We start from the raw sequence: 19,567 nt of genomic DNA on the forward strand, positions 1-19,567 counted from the left end.
AATATATAATAATGCAATAATATGGCACCAGTTACCTTATCCAGTATGACTACAATCCAAATAGAACTCATCAATAAATATATGAATGCAGATTTTCACAAAAAAAACAACCTAAAGACATGACCTCAATACTCATCAAGAAAAAAAAACCTTGATACTTAGCATCACAAGGCATTACATCTGCATGATATCTGCTACAAGCAAGAGACCAAACTGTGTTCAGACTGTCAGCAACTAACACTTGCTAATTTTATTTTATGATGAATCAATTTACAACTGCTATTTCTGGTCTGAATTTAGCATTAAAAACTGAAGATAGCATATGAGTATACATTACCAGAAAGATTGAGAGCTGCTAGTTTGCCAGGTGGGATGTTTTCCATGAAGTGCTCCATCCCCAGGTAAATAAAGGCACTGCAGCTGCACAACAGCTGCTCCAACTCAGACAGACTTGACAGATACAAGGAAGTGATGGCAGAGAAGAAGAGATTAGGTGTATTGAAATGCAATGTAAATAGAGTAATCAAGAGTAAACAAAACCAAGAAGAGACATTCTGCATTGCATTAATTTGGTCTACTGAAAGTGTCTAACCTTGGTGTTTGTTTGCTGCCCATGAAGCCCTCCCACAGATGGCTAAAATGCTGGCTGTGAGATTCCAAAATCTCGTTCATCTTCATACTCAGACTGGTCCCATCTGTGTCACATACAGACAACAGCATACGAATATTATACAACCTTCCATTTGCATGCGGTATATCACTACATTGAAATTGCAATGTCACTCACATAAGGTCACAGAAGTAGATGCTTTATAAATAGTTCATATTGTAAAACTAAAGAATCTTGAGGTTTGGTGCAAAGAGGAGCACATGCAGAGCCAAATGTGACAAGCTGCAATATGGACTAAGGAGAACATTAATCTCCCCAGTACTTGGCTTTAAAATTCTTAGAATTCATGTAAGATGCACCAACTTCACCCCACTTGTACTATATTTGCAGCTGGACCCACATTATAATTGAGTATAAGCAAGTGTTTTTTCAACCATCATGCAGTACATTTCCACCTTTATAAAAATGATAACACCAATTAAGTAGTATATTAAAATGTGTTAATATATGTGTTATGAACTCTAATGTACTCTCTGCCAGAGATTTGACTGAATTAATTTACAGCTACTTACCAAAGTTGCCTTCATTGTAAGGGTCGACGATATCTTAAGAGGAATGTTAAGAATAATGACCTATAAAAATTGTGCAACTCTTTGCTGCAGTGGGATACAGATAATACTGTAGCTAGTCTAACCTATAGCATTACACATAATATTTAACAAACCACATCCAAAAAAAAGGTACATTTGAAGTTACGCATGTCCACTGGGATCGTGTTTGAAGGAAAGACATGATTGGCAGGTATCTGTGTGAACAATAAATATGCTTAAACCAAGCACAGTCACAAACGAAGTATATACAATAAAATTTAAAAGCAAAATAAATGATATATACAATAATATAACATTACACATGCAAATAGTGTCTCTAGGGCCGGTAGAAAAATAGAAGCCAAAATTACAAAGAATACATGTTCAGAAGCTAGAAATAGGATTTTATGTAAACACATTATGTATCTGATGCAAAAGCACATTTACATCCTCAAATGTAAATAATCTGCAGTGCTGACAGCAGGTAAAAGCAATAATGCTGTCTGGATCTGGCAGACCCAGATTAATTTCTCAAACTCACTGCTTTGATGGCTTGGCTTTGATCTCCCTTCCCCTTAGTTCCTTTGCCACCTTTGGTCTCCTTTTTGTTGTCTCTTTCAACTGCAACAAACAGGAGGCAAAATTAATACATACACTTGTCTGCAGGATAGATTACACAGCAGTGAGACTGAAAAAAAGGAAGAAAACTTTTTTAGAATCTGCAGTGTCAATGACATTTATTAGTGACTGAAGAACTGAAGAACTTTCCTCATGGCCGCACCTTCTGTAAATGACAGCTCACACATTTATTACCAGCTTAATTCCTTATTTCATTCAGACCATCAAGTTCATCATTGGGATTTTGTTGTAAATGTAGATGCAGAAGAGTCCATCAGTTGGTCAGTCAGTCCAACATGTTTCATTGTGAGCAACTAGCCAGTTCTGTCTGGTTCTATCAGATATTTTCACCTTTGTATTATTAAAGTCAGATGTATTCAGTACTGGATTTTGATAACTCCCACCTCTTATTTCTATTATGTTTGAATGCACTTATTCTTGCTTTGGACAAAAAGTGTTTAAACGTAACGTTTTTACTTACTACCACCAGCAAAATCCATATGCTCAAATTACTTCAAATTTGGTGTTGAAATTCACTATACACTAAGGATAAATCATTTCCCTCACTCTCTGATCTCCATCCACCTCCAGCACCATACTAAGCTTATGTTTCCACTACACCTGAACAGGCCAGCATGGTTCATTCATTTACTCTTTCTCTTAATATGTAAAACTGTGCATCACTCTACTTTAGTACAACCAACAGGACAGCAAATGTAAAACCAGTCTGTGTAATTTGAATTTTTGCATGAGGACAGCAAAAAAATTTGCAACTGGGACAGTAAAATTTGAGGCAATAGGAACAGGCAAAAGCAAACCTTTCCCACCTGTCTTTTTATTGTTTGTGCTAATCTGCCCTGTACTTCAGACAAAACACTGCACAGTATAAGACATAGCTTTTTCAAATTTGGTTTCAGGCACTAGATCTTCTTGACACCAAGGAAAACGGGAGATCAAAATTATGTCAAAATTATGATAATCACTTTTTTGTCTCATGTATTTGGGTGATTCAGGTTTTGAAAGAAGTATTGGGAAATGCATGTTCGCCTGACACACACATACACAGTAGCTTAACAGTAACCTTTGAGCATTCAGTTATTTTCAGTTATGGCAATGATTTAACCTTTAGAAATGTAAAGATCTCTGCAGAGTCAGGTTCTGTGCTCTTTCTAAACCCTTTTCTTTTCTGACTAAAATATTAATGTAAACAACTCCCCAGAGGGTTGAAGCACCATTGCCACAAAACTAGATTTTTTTCTTGGGATTTTACTTTCATAGTAGACCTCCAAAATAAAGCCCAGAGATACTGGATAGGACACAATGTAATGATTAATATTAATGGAACATGAGGCTCATCTTTCTCAGTTTAAACTGTTTTTATATATGTTTTTAGCAGGTAATTTTAAACATATTTTTAAACCAGATTATGTCCTGATGCATTTACAGGTTCACTGTTCAGGTTCACTTCAAGAAAACACTATGTTCACTATAATTTCTAGTAAATTATTCTTCTAGTAAATTATTATTCTTCTTACAATATAAAAGTGAAATAAATACACACACACACTCACACAAAATGCAAGAGGCTGTTGAAAAGTGACACTGGCTTATAGTACAGCTTTGCATCTGCAATGGCCAATTTATGTTCCACCAAAAATAGCTATTTTATTTTACATGATGAATTTAAACTGAGTTCATTTTTTATTTTTGGTGAAAAATAGTTTACATAATCAGTTCTCTCATAATACTATTTGCTCAGTGAGACATTAAGGCTAAAATGATACAAAAAGACAGTTCATCTTACTAGACAATGAGTTTGTAGCAAAGGTATTCTTCTAAACAATACATTGGTGGTCATTGCAACTATTCTGATCTGTGCCAGACTGAAGTAATTTCAAATTAACAAACACTGATGATGTGTTCCCAGTTTGGCAGTGCCTAATTAGTTATTGTATACAGACTGTGTGGTGTGTCCATTGGTGTTTGCGTTCTTTGGGCTGCTTGTCAACCCTGCAATCTTCTCATCAACCTGGGAACACAGACTGTAGAGCACTCACAATAACGTTCTAAAAGTGTCATCTTTCAGTTTTTCACTTAGTGTGTTTTGGGCTGACAGCTTCAAATTATGCAGCCTTTCAAACACATATGAGTAGCATGATTTGCTCAGTCAACAGTGACCGATGACCACCACCTACGTACAGTACATTACCCCTGGGCAATCATAAATTGTTCAGGCAATGGACATCTACTTTAGCAAGTTCTACATGCCAGCGGGATGTGAAATGACCTTTCTCTCCTGAACAGATTTAATTTCTATGGATGGCTGCCTGCAGTCTAAATCCTGGCATTAAGATGCTTTTGCAAATGTAAGCCATTATTTACTAATATATGATGAGGAATTACAGTATATGGGGTAAGCATCTAGCCATACTGTACACAAACCCTGCTCTAACATTAATAGCTGATGGATAAGGCAGGTAAACTGCATTGTTCAAATGCACTGGAGTGATACCAACAAAATAATGAGTAAATTAGATATAAACCTGAAAAAGACAACAAAGGGTTTCTTGCTTGGGGCAGTAGTAGCCTAAAGGTTAGAGAAGTGAGCTTGTGACCAGAAGATCAAACCTCAGTCCCATAAGATTAAAATCTTGGTGGGACAGTTAAAAAGCAGTGGTGTGAATTGTATTTACAGCACTGACCACTCCCACATCAACACCACTGTGGTGCTCTTGAACAAGCCCCAACAGGCCCATTGGAGCTGTTCAGTGGTCAGGTCAGACTGTGGGTCACTATACTGGGCCACTTCCAGGTGTACATATGTGTACAGGGTGAATCAGAGCATTGCATCGCAATTACATTACCCTTAATAAATAAATGTTGAAAAAAGTTTGAGCAAGTCAAATATAAGACAAACAAATACAACAAACTTCAAAGTCTCTGTATTAAGAATAGATGACAGAATTTGAGTAATCATAGCTCCTTAGCAAATAAACAGGGGGCCTATTTAATTAGAGCAAGAATAACATGTTGAACGATTGTTGAGCAGGAATTTTCTTAATGGTTTTAGACCTGCTTGAAGTAATGTGTGTGTCAGCCTGGCATTTGCTGTGCTATAATATCTGTGCTACTTCTACACAGCAAAGTATTTATGCAGTTTAACCATACTTCTAACTAAATTATATGTTCTATATGTTAATTTGCATGCCCATGGGAAATCATGTATGTCGGAAAACACTTCTGTGTTCACTATGAACTGCCAAATCCATGTTAAACAGAAACATTTTTAATAATATTCATGCACCCACTCGGGGCTAGAAAATGCCTCATTTGCAATGTAACAGTCACAGCTCTTGCTTGCAAAGTATGACCAATATGGTTAGTTCTAGTGGAAAAATGTTCATGTCATATGTCTGTGTTTTCTGTAGCTAGCTGACATGCACCTTTCTGGAGCACAAATACTGTATGTTATTTAGTATAGACTGAAACTGTTCACTTCATAGGATAAAAGAAAATAGAAGAATAAGAATAATATAGAAATACACCAAGATTATCAAACTTTGAATGTACTGGACTAATAGTGTATGTTAATCATGCACTATCATAAGTAATGTTCGAAATCCATGTGTAGTGTTCATATATGGTTTTATGTACCTGTACCTTTATCTGGTCCTTCTCTGTTCAGGCGACTGTGAAGAAACTGCAGGGAGAAGTCGCGTGACATAGAACTCAGGCCTTCCCCCTGTAGGATGGACAAGGATTCCAGGGGCAACTCCAGCAACTTCCTGTCTGCCAGCAACACCACATAGCTCCCTGGATTCACTGGTAATTTATATGCACACACACACACACACACACACACATACACACGCACACGCGCGCACACACACACACACACACACACACACACACCAAAGTATGCTGATTTTTACATACACTTTATGATAGTGTAACTATTACGGGTATTTGCCTTACAATCATAAGATCAACCATTAAGGAGATATTGATTATTCCAATAATTTGGACATTTTTTTGATAAGAAATAGTAGTTCAGGTGATATACTGGACAAAAAACCTTTCTCTTCTTCTTCTTTGGCTTTGGTCATCTCAGGGGCTGGTACTGTTTCAGCTGGGAGTCTAAATAAAAAGGGACACGTGTTAATCAGTGTGGCTACACTACCTTAAGACAAGTGCATACTGTACATAGAACCAGACAGTGTAGAATGTGACATTTGCAACAACTGCAGGTACTCATGGGGTTTCCCAATTTCACTAACTACACCCATGTTTTCCTCACTTGCATATTTTCCCTGCACCTTAGTCAGAGCAGAAATAAGAAATTTGGGATGTTCTTCATCATAGTGGACCAGAACGACTTCTGGGTCGACTGACGTCTCATAAGGGAATTGGGAGCACTTATTGAGCACTTGCTGGGTGTAAGCTTTCTGCATGCATTTCTGAATGCAGACAGATGCACTAATCTGATCAACCAGGCTAAAGAGACAGATCAGCCTCACCTTGTTTCAAACATACACTTGAAAGGGCTTTACTCACAGTGGACATTCATACCTGCAACAGCAGTCAAGGTCTAACTAACTGACCAGGGCCCTAACACCAGAACATCTGTGTCTGACAGGTCAAAAACATCTGCTGTCAGAAATGATCTATTGTAAAGCACTATACAGAACAATCAAGGTTATACAAAGTTGAGTCACTGACATGTGAATTATAAATAATTCAAAATATGCTCTACTATCATACAAAAGCACCTTTGACAAGTAACTCTGGGCTTCTAAACATTAAAATTCTTCACTTCAAAGTCTTCCTTAGGTTAAGAAAATTCAATTAATTTTGTCAAGCCTTTGTACTGGACAAACTGGGGAATCTGATGACATATACAGCACTTCACCTTAAGCAAGAGAAGTCAAACTGTGTGAGAAGTGGATTCAGATAATCTTCCATATCTTGCACAATTTCTCTGAAGTGAGGTGCTAACTTTTCTTCTGTAGTAGTTTTCTGTATGGAAGGAAAAGAAGGAAGTATCAGTAGATGTATTGTAGTGTACAATATTTGTTTCAGGCCACAGCTTATTTTCATGTACAATATTCTTTTAGCTACACAGTGCTTGGATGTAGAAGTCAGCTGTCCCAGGCGAGTAAGTGAGAAGAGACATCATATGATATTAATTGCAGTGGAGTGAGCTTACTGTACGTATAATGAGATAGACAGAGGGGAAAAGCTGATGCTCCTCACGGGTGTCTACCTTGACATTGTACCAACAGGTTACCTTGAGGAGGGCATGTCTAATCTCCTGGCCAAGTGCTCGAGCTTGCTCTCGCAATGCCAGCAGAGCCCTTGGGCAGACTGAAACCTTGGCCACCCTAGAGCATGTCAGGGTACCTGCAACAAAAGAATACACATACAATGAGACATACACTCACAGGACTTGTAATTGGTCCACACGAGCACCTCCACTCTCTCCTCCTTTTGTGAGTTTTTCCTCTTTCTTCATCTGTCTCATTTTGTTTTCTCCACATTGTCTTTTCTGTTTCAGAAATCTGTCTTCATTCTCAGATGAGTCTAAATAACAACCAGACTGCTCCCAGAAAAATATATGTGAGCAGGTAGGACAGTATGCCAATACCCTGCGATGACATTTGAAAGCAGATGAGATGGAGTATAAAAATACATAAATGGAGTATATATTATTTTTAAAATGGCCCACAGCTCTCATACAAGTAGAAAGTCTGACTGCTCACTTTGATGGAGACTGATTTAAAAAATGCACAATAACCAAACCTGTAAATTGTGTTGTGTTTCCTTTTTGATCCTCTGATGCACTGGTTGTCTCATAGAAGGCCCCATAAAGTTCTGACCTAAAATTACACATTAACAAGGACTTTTACACTTAAACTGCATAATATATGTGATATTTGCAAGTTTATTTTAAACTCCTTTAATTTGTAATGACATAGATACATTTTATCTGCATCCACAAACAGAAATGAGTCATTTCATTCATCAGCCCTCTAGTTGCAGGTCTAACACACAGTAAGCTCCTTCTGCTCCAGATATGACTGTTGCCTAAACCTAAAGTGACTCTTGTGACCTGCAGTCATTTACTTATTTACCACAGTGCTTATATAGTGGAAGACAGGGATAATATTTACAGCATGGCAAAATGAGGGGCATAGTCAGAGAAAACAGATAAAAACAGACAAAATAACAATTACCCATCCTCAGAATGCTGAAGAAGTAAGATCTTCAAGTTAGATGGAAGCTCTGTAAGTATGTTTAGATGATTGGGACTGATGGTCAGGTGGCTGAAGGCCTGCAAATCACAATTTCAAGATCACACAATTTTAGAAGACATAAAAAGATAAGGTAACCTGAATTCTGAACAAAGTGTCAGCAATTGTATTGTATTAATTTAACAACAATCCACTAGTTATTATTTTAATTACTGGACCCTATTAGAGGAGGTCAAACAATTTATTACCCTGTTTTAGGTATGGCCATGTCATCATTTAAATTCTCTTTATTTTATCATGTTAAAAATGTAGAACATGCTTTCATCTGTAATTGCTACTGAAGATTTAATTATTTCTGTTATGAAATATTTAAACAAGACATTTAACTTGCCTTGAATTAATTTGAGAATATAAACATTGTCATATCATAATAGATAGATATAGATCACATGCTTTTTTAAGACAGCAAAAATGTATCTAGATGTTAGATGTTTTTTTTTAATCTCTTCAAACAGGTTCTTAGTTTTTCGATGTTCAACAATGCACAATCAATCCACATACAAGCACATACATAAACATCTCAAGCACAAATACAATATTCTTGCAGTTCTACTACTATGTGATTGTAGAATTCTATAGTGCTGCCAGAGCAAAAGCCATAAGAGCAACATCACTGTGTCACGAGACTTCAAGAGACTTCGAGTTCAGTATGACAGAATTATAAAAATCAAGTGTTACATAAATCAAGTGTTTTGTGGTTTGGTGACCTAGTACCTTGGAAATGCTGCTGAGCGAGTCCTCCAATCCCCTGAGCATGGTCCTGGGCTGCTCCTCCTGAGAGAGGAGCAGTTTCCTGTGGAGGTTGAGCTGAGCTGAGAGCTGGGACATACAGGTGTCAGCACAGGCAGAATTTAGGATGTCAGCTATCATAGCAACAGTGCAGCAGCTCTGGGAATAAAACAAAGATGGATGAAGAAGCTGTTGGTAATAGTGGGATCTAGAGTAGGTGATGATATCCTAAAATATACCGTTAAGTTAAGATAATACGTGGGTCCAGATGCCAGAGATTGCGTTGTGCAACCAAATTCCTACATGTAGTGGATCGGAAGAAGCATATAGGGCCCTAATTCATACAATGTACCATATGTGGAACTTTCTACAGTGCACATGGGTGTAGCTCCAATACGGCTGAAAGTGAAACCTGGTACTGATAACCAAAACAATGAATACATGCTCAAGTAGTTAAGTATAAAATGCACACAGGGTCCAATGCACAGTACCTGAAACAGGGCAAGATATTGACCTGCCACTGCAGGGTCACACTGGCCATGACACTCCATCATGTTGAGAGAAGCATCAGCCAGGATGTAAACAGGCACTGTGTGTTGGAAACACAGGTTGATGGCTTCAGCAAGTACTTTACTGGCCTGTACCAACATCTTCTGGGCTTTATGCCTCCTCCACTGCACAATAAAGAGACATCACACACACACACATACACACAGTCTTGTCAACCCTGCACACATTTGTTTCCAAGTGTGTTACCCTGTGTAGTATCATATTAATTTCAATTGAATTGTCTTTCCATTAGTATTACGTTAGGATGGGACTCTCCTCACAACCAATATGGACAACAGGCACAAAAACAGACTTGGAAAATGTGAACCTAGGCCTTAGATCAAACTCCAGAAGAAACTGTTTCTCTGAAATCAGCATTTACATTACTGGTTTTTTTGCATAAAATCTCAGGTCCCACATATCTCGGAAATGCTCAATTTCCTTTTTTCCCTTTGGCTACAAAAAATTCATCAGATCTCAATCTCATAGACACCCTAGTGAAACCTCAATCTTACCAATCTTACTTAAATACTCCAAAATGCTGCCACTTAAATATACACTGTCCCCATTTCATTCTGTTCCAAATTTGATGTGGACACACTGACTTTCAATGCAAGAGCTATGCAGAACATCCAGAGATTTACCCCATGGAGATTTGAGATGTGAGGTGAACCTTGATATATAAACGTCAGATTAGAGATGAGTCAGAGATGTGTTGGGCGATATGTACCTGCAGATCAGCACTTCTGGCAGAGGTCATACTCGACTCTTTTCTGCTTGATTCTCTGTCTTTGTCTTTTTCTAAATTCTCCTCCTCCACAGAAACAGCTTTAGGGTGAAACCAGGATTCTTTCTGCATAAAGATATTTCAAGATCAAAGAATAATAATCTTTAGTATAAAATCACCTCATGTCTCAAATTATGTAATTGGACAGCCAGCTCTCTAATTGCTATAAGCTTCTCACTCTATGTATTTGCCCTTTCATGTGTATTTATGGGTCTACATCAGAATTCCACAAAAATCCTGCATGCAAAATTCCCTGACATGTCTAAGTCTTCTCATAATTTTCTGTGTCATAACAGAGTATTATGTGCACATTCATACTGTATATGGGCATTTGTGTTGTCTACCTGCTTTTGTCTGTCCCAGAGAGCACACAGATAAATGGGGTCTTCATGCACAGCCATCAATCTGAAATACTTTCCCTTCAGACTAAGGCAGCGAGCTCTGGTCTCCATGTTTTCCAGAGAGTCAGAGTCGACTGCAGCCAACTGTTCCAGAGCCATCTGCCCCAAGGTACTGCCCACACTCGCCCATTCCTGGACAGGACAAAGAATGTTAAGGCTCAAATGAGGAGACAGATCACAAGAAACATGCTTACTAGGAAAAATGAGACATATAGAGAAAGATTTGAGAAATATGGATAAAATTAAATTATATACTAAAAGGAAAAATAAAAAAATGAGATCTTCCCTGGATGATTATACCAGTCATAAAAAACAATAGAAGAACTTAGAACTGTACATGTCATATAGCTCTGCAATCCATGCTCAGCCTTTCAAACTAAACTTATTAAATGAGCAATGTCTTCTTCAGAGTTCTGAAAGACGTAGTTGCTAATATCCTATTTGGATTTTCAAACGTGTTGACAGGTAAAAAGCACATTTAGAATTGAGGAAATTCTTACACAAATTATTTATTTTTGTTTCAAGTTGCATCTTTAGGAGCAATGCATGTTGTATGGATAAGGTGATACACAGCAAAGCCATTAATCTTTGTTTTCTTGAATAGCAGCAGCAAACCAAACACTATAGTGAAAAATCCTTCATAAATATTCTGAATGAATGGCACCAGGTTAAATCCCATTTTTACCGTGGTTTGGTTAAGCTTGTACATGTCTAACCTGTTCTGTGGAGTTGGGCTCAGGTGTACAGCGTGTAAACTCCTCCAGTGCTATCTCAGCAGAAGTCTTACTTTGGCAGGCAAGGGCTTGGCATTTCTCCTCTGCAAGGTTTTCCTCCAGTATGACCAGACAAAAATCTGCAAGGCCCAGTCGCAGGCGCAGCAACCTACGCTGGGCTGCCAGTGACAGGCCATGGCTCTGGAAAGGACAGAAAGCACCAGCTTACAAAACAGAGAAAGAGCATTCATTATTCTTTAAAAATATGAAGGAGCTCGTGGAGAAACCCATAACATACACTTTTAAATATATATACACAAGTACAAAAAAAAACAGTACAAAAAACTCAAAGAACTCATGTTTCAATGATAAATTCCACAAAAGTCAACTTGCTTTCCTATTTAAATTGGCTACCAACCTCAAATAAGAAGCAAAAGTCTGACAAGTATTAAAATGGTAATTTTAAACAATTATTCTAAAATTATAGGTTAGGTTGCAGGACTAGGTTTTTGTAAATTCCCAACTAGCAACTTAGGTAGATGTGATGAGATACATTGCAAATGAGAAACTGTAGGAATGGTCTGATTCAAACTGAAAAACACTAATTTAAAGAAGAAAGAACTTCATATGGAACAAAATAGGTATGAATACTTCATCATGACTTCAGTGATTACAGCTGTTACCTCTTGTGGAGGTCAGTCATTTCTAGAGCAACAGCACCATATGCTGGAAGCACACTACTACCATCCAGCCCACAATGGCTGAGTCAAACATGTCATTTATGTCAGTGCTGCGGTTTCCGCCATTAACTTCCTACAACAATAACCCCGTCACAGTCAAAACATTGTTAAACATGTATAAGTTATGAACAGCTACACACAGAAATATTTAGTTGAGATGTCACACACTCACAACCGCAAGAATATGGCAGTGATAAAAAATACATTAAAAACCTCATGCAGCAGACTAAATGTGATTTGGCCAATTAGACAGTAGAAATCTAACTACCGAAAAACATGCTCAGATACAGCTTTAAATAGGACTAAACATTTTGCCATCTGGACATGGTGGGCCAACAATTTTAGCCAGAAATCAGCGTCTGAGTTAGAGTGTAACCACCAAACTGTACTTCTTCTGGGAGATGACATTTCCTCCTAAGGCTTTTGGCATCATCACAGTGAAAGACTGTCAAGGAACATGTGTGCACTTGATTTACCTCCTCCTGTGGAGGTAGCAGGGTTTGAGCATTCAGAACCACATGCTCCTGTGATGTGACAGCGAGCTGCATCTGGGAGAGGCCATTTAACAGGAAGCGCTGCTTCTTGTCTGTATCAGCTGTATGTTTAGCTAAAATTCTGTACAGGGATAATGTCAAATAAGGTTGACCGATACAGAAAACACAGAGTATGTTTGTGTTAGTGAGGCAGCAACACAGCCTATGTCAAAACAGGTTATGTGTATGAGTTATATTATGAAATCATTCTTAAGTTAAACTACTATGTGTGGACTTCCAAGATTTCACTTTCAAATCCAATCAATAAGCATAAATGTAGATTAATACATAGAATACAGTATGATTTCAAGTGCAGCATATATTAATTTTTTGATATTCAATTTGAATTAACTCCTGACAAACTAACCTTAGACCATTTGCAGAAGCTGAATGTGCTTCTGCAGCTTGTTCTCTGTAGCCGAGTTTAGTAAAACTGTTGGCACACTCTCTGAGTGCATCACAAGCAGCTGTTAGCATCTGCACAGCCTCAGTGTAAAGTGTTGCTCCAGTTTCACCACCGCAGATGGCATGTATACATTCCACGACACCTCTGGAACACAGAAAAACATTATGTGAGGATTACATGAGTGCTAGGGGTGTAGCAATATCATAAACCGAGATACACCACCCACGGTACGTATCGCGGAACTCTGGTGGCATACCGCGATACTCTCACGCCCCCGCCGACCGTGCTCAAACAATTACCAGGGCAATGGGTGTTTTCATGGCTCTAGATGTGTTGTTGAGAACAATGGATTCACGCGTTTGGTAAGTGTGTTGGAGCCTCCTTACCCTCAACATATGACCTATAAACCAGTACTGCCTGGTTTATGGTGCAAAACTTCAATCCAGTTGTTTAGTAAAAAAGTACAAATGCATCTAGACTCTTTAGTGTCTAAAAAAGGCTGCAAACTCTTACATATCCTGCCAGTAGTGGGGGTCAAAGGAAGTTGACGGATGCATGCAAGACATTGAAGTCATTTAAACATGTATATAAAAGTCTATAAGAAAGCCTAGAGTGAAACAGTCTAAACTCATACTTTAGGGATGTACTGATTCTTTGGTTCATGGATTATAAAATATCTTTATGCCAGTGGTACCTCCAACTTCCTGTTTTGGGACCTTTATTTTGACACAATTCCTGTTCAAGCCTTGCGTGTTAGTTTCTTCATGTTTGTTGATCCCTCTTTATTAGTTGCACGTTGTTTGCTTCTTTGGTGTTTAAGGTTTGATTATAGTGGCCTTAGTTTCACTTCAGTTTACTTGTGTAATACTGTGTTCAGTTCAGCAGTTAATGATATTTACTGTATGTTTTGTTTCTTTTTGAATTACCAATCTAGTATCTGTTACCCTGTTAGTGCTATGTAAATGATCGAGTTTCTAAGTTACTGTATAGTCTTAGGTCAGCTTTTCTTTGTGTTCTAGTTACATGTGTCTCTATTGTCTGTCTGTCTTCCTGCCACTGTACCACAGTTAGATCTTTTTGCTTGAGTCATAAAAAATACACATTTTAATAACTCTAAATCCATCCTTCAAAGTTTACTGTTCAGTCACTTTGTTTCCAAAGACAATTTACAGGCTGAAATCTCAATACTTTGACTAAAGAAGTTTGAGGTTACCTCATCTCTAATGACGTTATCAAGAATGTGAGCTCTGGGACTCGGTTTGTCTGCTGCTCCAGAACCACCTTAAGAGCCCAACAACCTTGCTTTATAACTTGATCAACCTGTGAAAGAAAAAAAAACATGTTGGGAAAAGTGTTCACTACACTAATCAGGTAACTGGTCTGTAGAAGTTGGTCATTCTATACCTTGGTTTGAGCATCGTGGTCTCCTTGACCTACTACAGCGCTGACCTTGGTGAGGGTGAGCTGGTACCAGAACTCCTCGTCCCCTCCCAGGGTTTGTGCTTTGTCCAGTAGGATCAGAGCCTGGGCATGATTCTGCTCTTCACAAGCCAGAGTGGCCAGATTGAGCAGACTTCTTGCCACAGCTTTCTGATCTCCAATTTCCTTAAAAGACAGAACCAAAAAAATACAAATAAGAATATATTAGCAAATCTTTTGCAATAAAGACATCTAATATTTTAGTGAGCATAGTATTGCCCAGCAGTAAGGGTACCAACATTAAAGGTAAAACGGGAGTGTTGCTTGCTTGTTATATATCGTTCATAAACAGATGTTGATATTCCTGACAAAAACAGGAAGACAAAAAATAATTCTTCCTTTCAGTTAATTCATTCATCCATTCATCATCTATACCTCCTTATTCCTAACCAGGGTCACAGGGATCTGCTGGAGCCTATCCCAGCTCTCTTTGGGTGAAAGGCAGGGGTACACCCTGGACAGGTCACCAGTCCAACACAGTCCTTTCAATTCTTTTTCCATAAATTATAGATTGGATTGGTAATTGATATGTAATAATTTAACTGAAGTTTATGCTGCATATTGGGTGGATGGCAAATCCTTACCTGTCGTTTTTTGTTTGAAACTATAATAATCACAATGCATATTGATGCTCACACATGCTATAACATTTTATAGACTCAGTACAGTAGTTAAACTTATATTACAACCTAAAATTCACAAGAATTTTTGTTATTATTTCTAGGAAATGTTGATGGATATTCACATTCAACATAATTGACCATTTTTTTACACCATGAGTATAACAACTTGGTAGCAATTTTTTACATTTATAATTTGTCCTAAATTGTTTCTGACTTTCTTGAAAATGTTCTTGTAACTAACAACAAAGTACAAAGTATTTTTTAGGAAATTACAATGAGAGTTTTGAGGGAAAATACAACACCTGTAAAATGAAGTGTTACCAAAATATCCGTAAGAATTTGAGTTGTATAAAATGATTCAGTCTTGCATGCCAAGAGCATAAATGAGTCTTGTCTTTAACTCACCACAGCCACTAAATGGGCCTCTGCCAGGAGCTGCCTGGCTGGTTGATAAAGCCCCATACTGAGGCAAACCTCAGCTTTGTCCAGCCACACATGTATAATTTGTTGCACAGACCCCACATTTTGATCCAAATCTCCATTCTGAAAAAAAATCACCAAGATCTAGGATAATTCACTATTTTTAAACAGACTCCAACTGTAAACAGAAAGTGCTTTTAACACTGTCAACCTAAAAGGCTGGATACACAGAAGACATACATGTATGCACACACGCCATCTAACAGAAAAATGCATACACACCACCATGTGAAAAAAAGGGAGCAAAAGAAGAAAAAAATCTTGTTCAGAGTGTGTTCTTGGATCTTGGTGTTGAAGTTTATGGGAGGAGGTCTATAGATTTCAAAATGAAATGCCCACCCTTAACACGTTAACAGGTTATAGACGTAGCACATAGAAGCATGAGAAAGTTTCTAACCATTATTAACTATCATAAAAGAATTATATGTGTTTATCTAACAGGGACAGACACATGAACATTGTTACAATAAAAAGTGAAATCTACGCTATGTTCTTAGGCCATAGAGCCAAAAGCTAAATCATAGACCTTGTATATCATCATTTGATATTACGTGACTCATAAAAAGAGTTAACGCTCATTCCAGGTTTGTCAGACAAGCAATTTAATGATTAAAACCCTCATATTACTTAGTGTAACTTTAGAACAATAGTAATTGGAGCTCACAGTAAATTTCCTTCACCAATATATAGTTTGTCTCTTCATTCTACAGTAAATAATACAATTAATAAATAAATGTAATAAAATTAAAATTTGTTAACTTTAACGGTGTTTTGTTGAACAGTGTAAATCCTTATAAATGTGTAGTATTTAAAACAGCCTGACCTGATTGTTAGCTCTCCTCTCCTGTGAAAGAGCAATCACTTTGTGGCACCTAAAATCAAATATCATATCATAAGTCATTAAACCATAACAAACATTAAGTGTTTAGAAATGAGTTGACATACCCCATCTGTTCCTGTTCTTGGATTGTACTCAGGTTCTCAGATAGCAGGAGCTTTTCCTGATATGGGGAGTATGTTTCCAAACCCAGCTGACAACAGGTCTGTACAATTCTAATTAAAAAATGAGCAACAACAAATGTACAAAGTCACTACATAAAACTGAATCATTAACACAATTTCTGAAACTACCTAATAATAGTGCCACAAGTTGATGCTTATGAGTCCTCCAGTTTTCTGTTATTATGCAGCTGTTGACTGGTTAAATAAACCACTCATTTGTCCCTATCCCTACAAAATAGAGAGCATTGCCTATATGACATTTTCATACTTGCCAAGTACAATTTTGAAAAAAATGATCAAAATCAACTGCTAACGGCTAATAATTTGGGGGTGTTTTACTAGTATCAGCTGAAGTAGGTGACATAACTAAGTCAATATTTTAGATTTTGCACAGCCCTGCCACTCTACATGAACTGAAAACAGAGTGTTTTTACCTAAGTCGGTAGAGGTCAGAAAGGCTCCTTCTGTCCAAAAGGTCATGAGCAATGGTCTCTGCTAGATGCATTATAGGCAGGATCAGGTGGTCAAGTGAAAGTGAGTGAAGTTCTTTTTCCAGCAAACTGAGATAAAACAAGCTTTGAGTCTACAGTCAAACACAGAGACAAAGAAATAAAAATCTACTTATGCTTATACCCAAATATATACATATTAATATCAAGCTCAGCAGATAGATGGTCATCATGACACAGAAATATTAGAGAGATGTATGTATTCTTGCCTGATTTATAATGCTGTGTGTATTGATACTGTAGGGGCTACTGTTGGTTCTGAATATCTGCCTGGCCTGGTCAGGACAGCTGTAGCGAGCCCAGTCTGTTGGGGTGGAAGGAAGTGCCTGATCCAAGATAACGGGTTTAGGTTTGTCTTCAACAGGGGTAAGCTGGTCAAAAAGATGAAACACATATTTGACATTCTAGTATGCAGTTAGTTCAGTAGAAGGTCAGATGATGTGACTGCATTATTCTTAATGAGGTAGTACTATATATTACTAAAATTCTGTAAATAACCAAATTCAAATTTAAGCTTACATCTTTCATTTTTTTGTTCTTGCCCATGTCTTTTCCTTTTTTGGATCCAGCAGAGGGAGGAGGCTGAGGTGGCTGACTCTTTGCCATAGCATTGAAAATCTCACAAGCCACCGCCATGGACACCTGTAATAAAATACAATGCACATAATTTGCATTTGAAGAACAGCCCCATCCACACTGTCACAGTTGAGTGATGAGACAATGTTACAGTGAAGATACATTACCTGCCATAATTGAAGTACAAATGAGTAGGCTCTGAGCAGGTTAAGCTGGTGCTCAGGGGAGGTCTTGTCTGCCATTACAGCAAGTAGAGTATGTGCTTGTATCAAGCAGTCAAGGCGCCACACTTCCTTCAGATCAGACAAATCTTTTGTGAATAGCAAATCCTGAACTCCTACCATGGACTCACATTTCACTGGGCTCAGATCCTTCTTTCTGGAATCATTCTCTAGAGGAAAGATAAACATTAGTAAGAACTTACTGTCACAAAGAAACAAGACAGATCTGTGCAACAGCATCATTAATAATACTTTTAACAACCACAAATACACTACCAGTCAAATGGTTGGGCACACTTTTCCACTGAATTAAATAAATATATGTGTCCAAACTTTAGACTGGTAGTGTAAAGTCAATTATACAGAGGGACATTTCTGTAATTGGTTTCCACTTTTTCTTTTTATTGGATGTCAGGAAATACTTAATGGGCCTAAATCAAGAGACTGATGTGTGTCTGTCTGGTCCATTCCTTTTCCTCTGAACGATATTTGCTCGGTTTAATGTTTACAGGGTAATGTAAGCACTTACATATAGTAACTACTGTGTGAAAATAGGTAGACACATTTTCAACATTTGGCTGTTTTAATTAACTTCAAGATATTTAGCCTACAGAAACTTTGCATAAAGTAGCCTGTATTCATGATTACACAATTTCTTAATACAAACATTTTATGGTTTCACTGTCCATTCTGTTATCATATATCATCATATCATATTTCACATATTTTCACTAAGAGTGCATTTTAAGACCTTTGCAGATGGTTGTACTCAGAGTTGCTCTGAGACGTTTCCCAAATCACTTTCAGGCTAGGACTCCCAGCTAGGACTTTTCAGGCTAAGATAGGAGCTCTCTGAGAGGATTCTAAGAAGCTTTGTAAATATGGGCCCAGATGTTATTCCCCTCAGACAACACAGCATAAAACATCAGAGATTTCTTAAAATAGAAATATACAGGCTACATTCAAGCATGCAACCACACACACAAACTGAACCCATATGGTAAAGGACCCCTGAGATATTTGCATTTAATGCCCCCATGTACCTTGAGGAAATGCTCACAATCTGTTATCTTTCACTCTAGACTGTAGAATGCATAGCAATGTAATTACTGTAACACAGCTTAGTCATTCACATAAACATGCACTATCATAATGCAATGAACAAGATGATCCGGTGAGTCCTACCTGCCTCTTCTGCCGGTTCAGGTTCAGTGTGTAGAAGGACGTCAATGGCCCACTGAACCTGTTGTTGGGCATCAGCTTTGGGAAAATTATGACAGTACAGCCACCCACCAAATTCGAGCATAAGGCTAACCTTCTGCCACTGAGTCTCTGTACCCTGTTCACAGATCACAAACACAGAAATCAGTTAAAACATCTTTTTTATTTTCTTTATAAAGTGTGTTGTTTGCACATAAACAGTCAAATCTTTCTTGCTGTGCATTGACATGACAAGTTTTGATTCTAATAGTATCAAACGATTATCACTGAAAAACTCACCATAATGCAAAAAGATACAAAAATAAAATATTTTTAATGCCCATTTGCAAAAAGGTGTTTCAATGCCAATGCTTCTTTTTTCAATGCCACACTTTATTTAAAATGCCAAAACTTAAATCATCCAGCACTATTTGGAGCAGAACTGTGGAAGAAGGTCTAAGGTAATTTTGCTTTTTTGAAGTCAGCACTT

At 37.7% G+C, this 19,567-nt stretch overlaps 1 protein-coding gene across 5 annotated transcripts in view; it reads right to left on the reverse strand.

The window, feature by feature from the left end:
* cfap46 (cilia and flagella associated protein 46) overlaps positions 1 to 19,567 on the reverse strand; it is a 47,432-nt gene that overhangs the window by 3,694 nt on the left and 24,171 nt on the right. For 3 of the 5 annotated variants that reach the window (XM_026310124.1, XM_026310123.1, XM_026310127.1), the window contains 28 exons: positions 19,063 to 19,216; positions 17,824 to 18,047; positions 17,600 to 17,722; positions 17,290 to 17,451; positions 17,006 to 17,154; positions 16,515 to 16,622; positions 16,393 to 16,441; positions 15,495 to 15,632; positions 14,392 to 14,592; positions 14,201 to 14,307; positions 12,949 to 13,131; positions 12,525 to 12,663; positions 11,312 to 11,509; positions 10,539 to 10,727; positions 10,138 to 10,260; positions 9,350 to 9,532; positions 8,844 to 9,017; positions 8,052 to 8,149; positions 7,618 to 7,694; positions 7,082 to 7,218; positions 6,728 to 6,834; positions 5,894 to 5,955; positions 5,473 to 5,640; positions 1,742 to 1,821; positions 1,355 to 1,415; positions 1,183 to 1,215; positions 593 to 695; positions 338 to 450 (listed from right to left, as the gene is read on the reverse strand). In XM_026310124.1, the coding sequence (XP_026165909.1) occupies positions 338 to 450; positions 593 to 695; positions 1,183 to 1,215; positions 1,355 to 1,415; positions 1,742 to 1,821; positions 5,473 to 5,640; positions 5,894 to 5,955; positions 6,728 to 6,834; positions 7,082 to 7,218; positions 7,618 to 7,694; positions 8,052 to 8,149; positions 8,844 to 9,017; positions 9,350 to 9,532; positions 10,138 to 10,260; positions 10,539 to 10,727; positions 11,312 to 11,509; positions 12,525 to 12,663; positions 12,949 to 13,131; positions 14,201 to 14,307; positions 14,392 to 14,592; positions 15,495 to 15,632; positions 16,393 to 16,441; positions 16,515 to 16,622; positions 17,006 to 17,154; positions 17,290 to 17,451; positions 17,600 to 17,722; positions 17,824 to 18,047; positions 19,063 to 19,216 (3,643 nt within the window). The remainder of the gene's footprint in view (positions 1 to 337; positions 451 to 592; positions 696 to 1,182; positions 1,216 to 1,354; positions 1,416 to 1,741; positions 1,822 to 5,472; positions 5,641 to 5,893; positions 5,956 to 6,727; positions 6,835 to 7,081; positions 7,219 to 7,617; positions 7,695 to 8,051; positions 8,150 to 8,843; positions 9,018 to 9,349; positions 9,533 to 10,137; positions 10,261 to 10,538; positions 10,728 to 11,311; positions 11,510 to 12,524; positions 12,664 to 12,948; positions 13,132 to 14,200; positions 14,308 to 14,391; positions 14,593 to 15,494; positions 15,633 to 16,392; positions 16,442 to 16,514; positions 16,623 to 17,005; positions 17,155 to 17,289; positions 17,452 to 17,599; positions 17,723 to 17,823; positions 18,048 to 19,062; positions 19,217 to 19,567) is intronic. The other 2 variants (XM_026310126.1, XM_026310125.1) reach the window with 2 other exon arrangements.

This window comes from Mastacembelus armatus, chromosome 15 (assembly GCF_900324485.2).
Source record: "Mastacembelus armatus chromosome 15, fMasArm1.2, whole genome shotgun sequence".
Classification (NCBI taxonomy): Eukaryota; Metazoa; Chordata; class Actinopteri; order Synbranchiformes; family Mastacembelidae; genus Mastacembelus; species Mastacembelus armatus.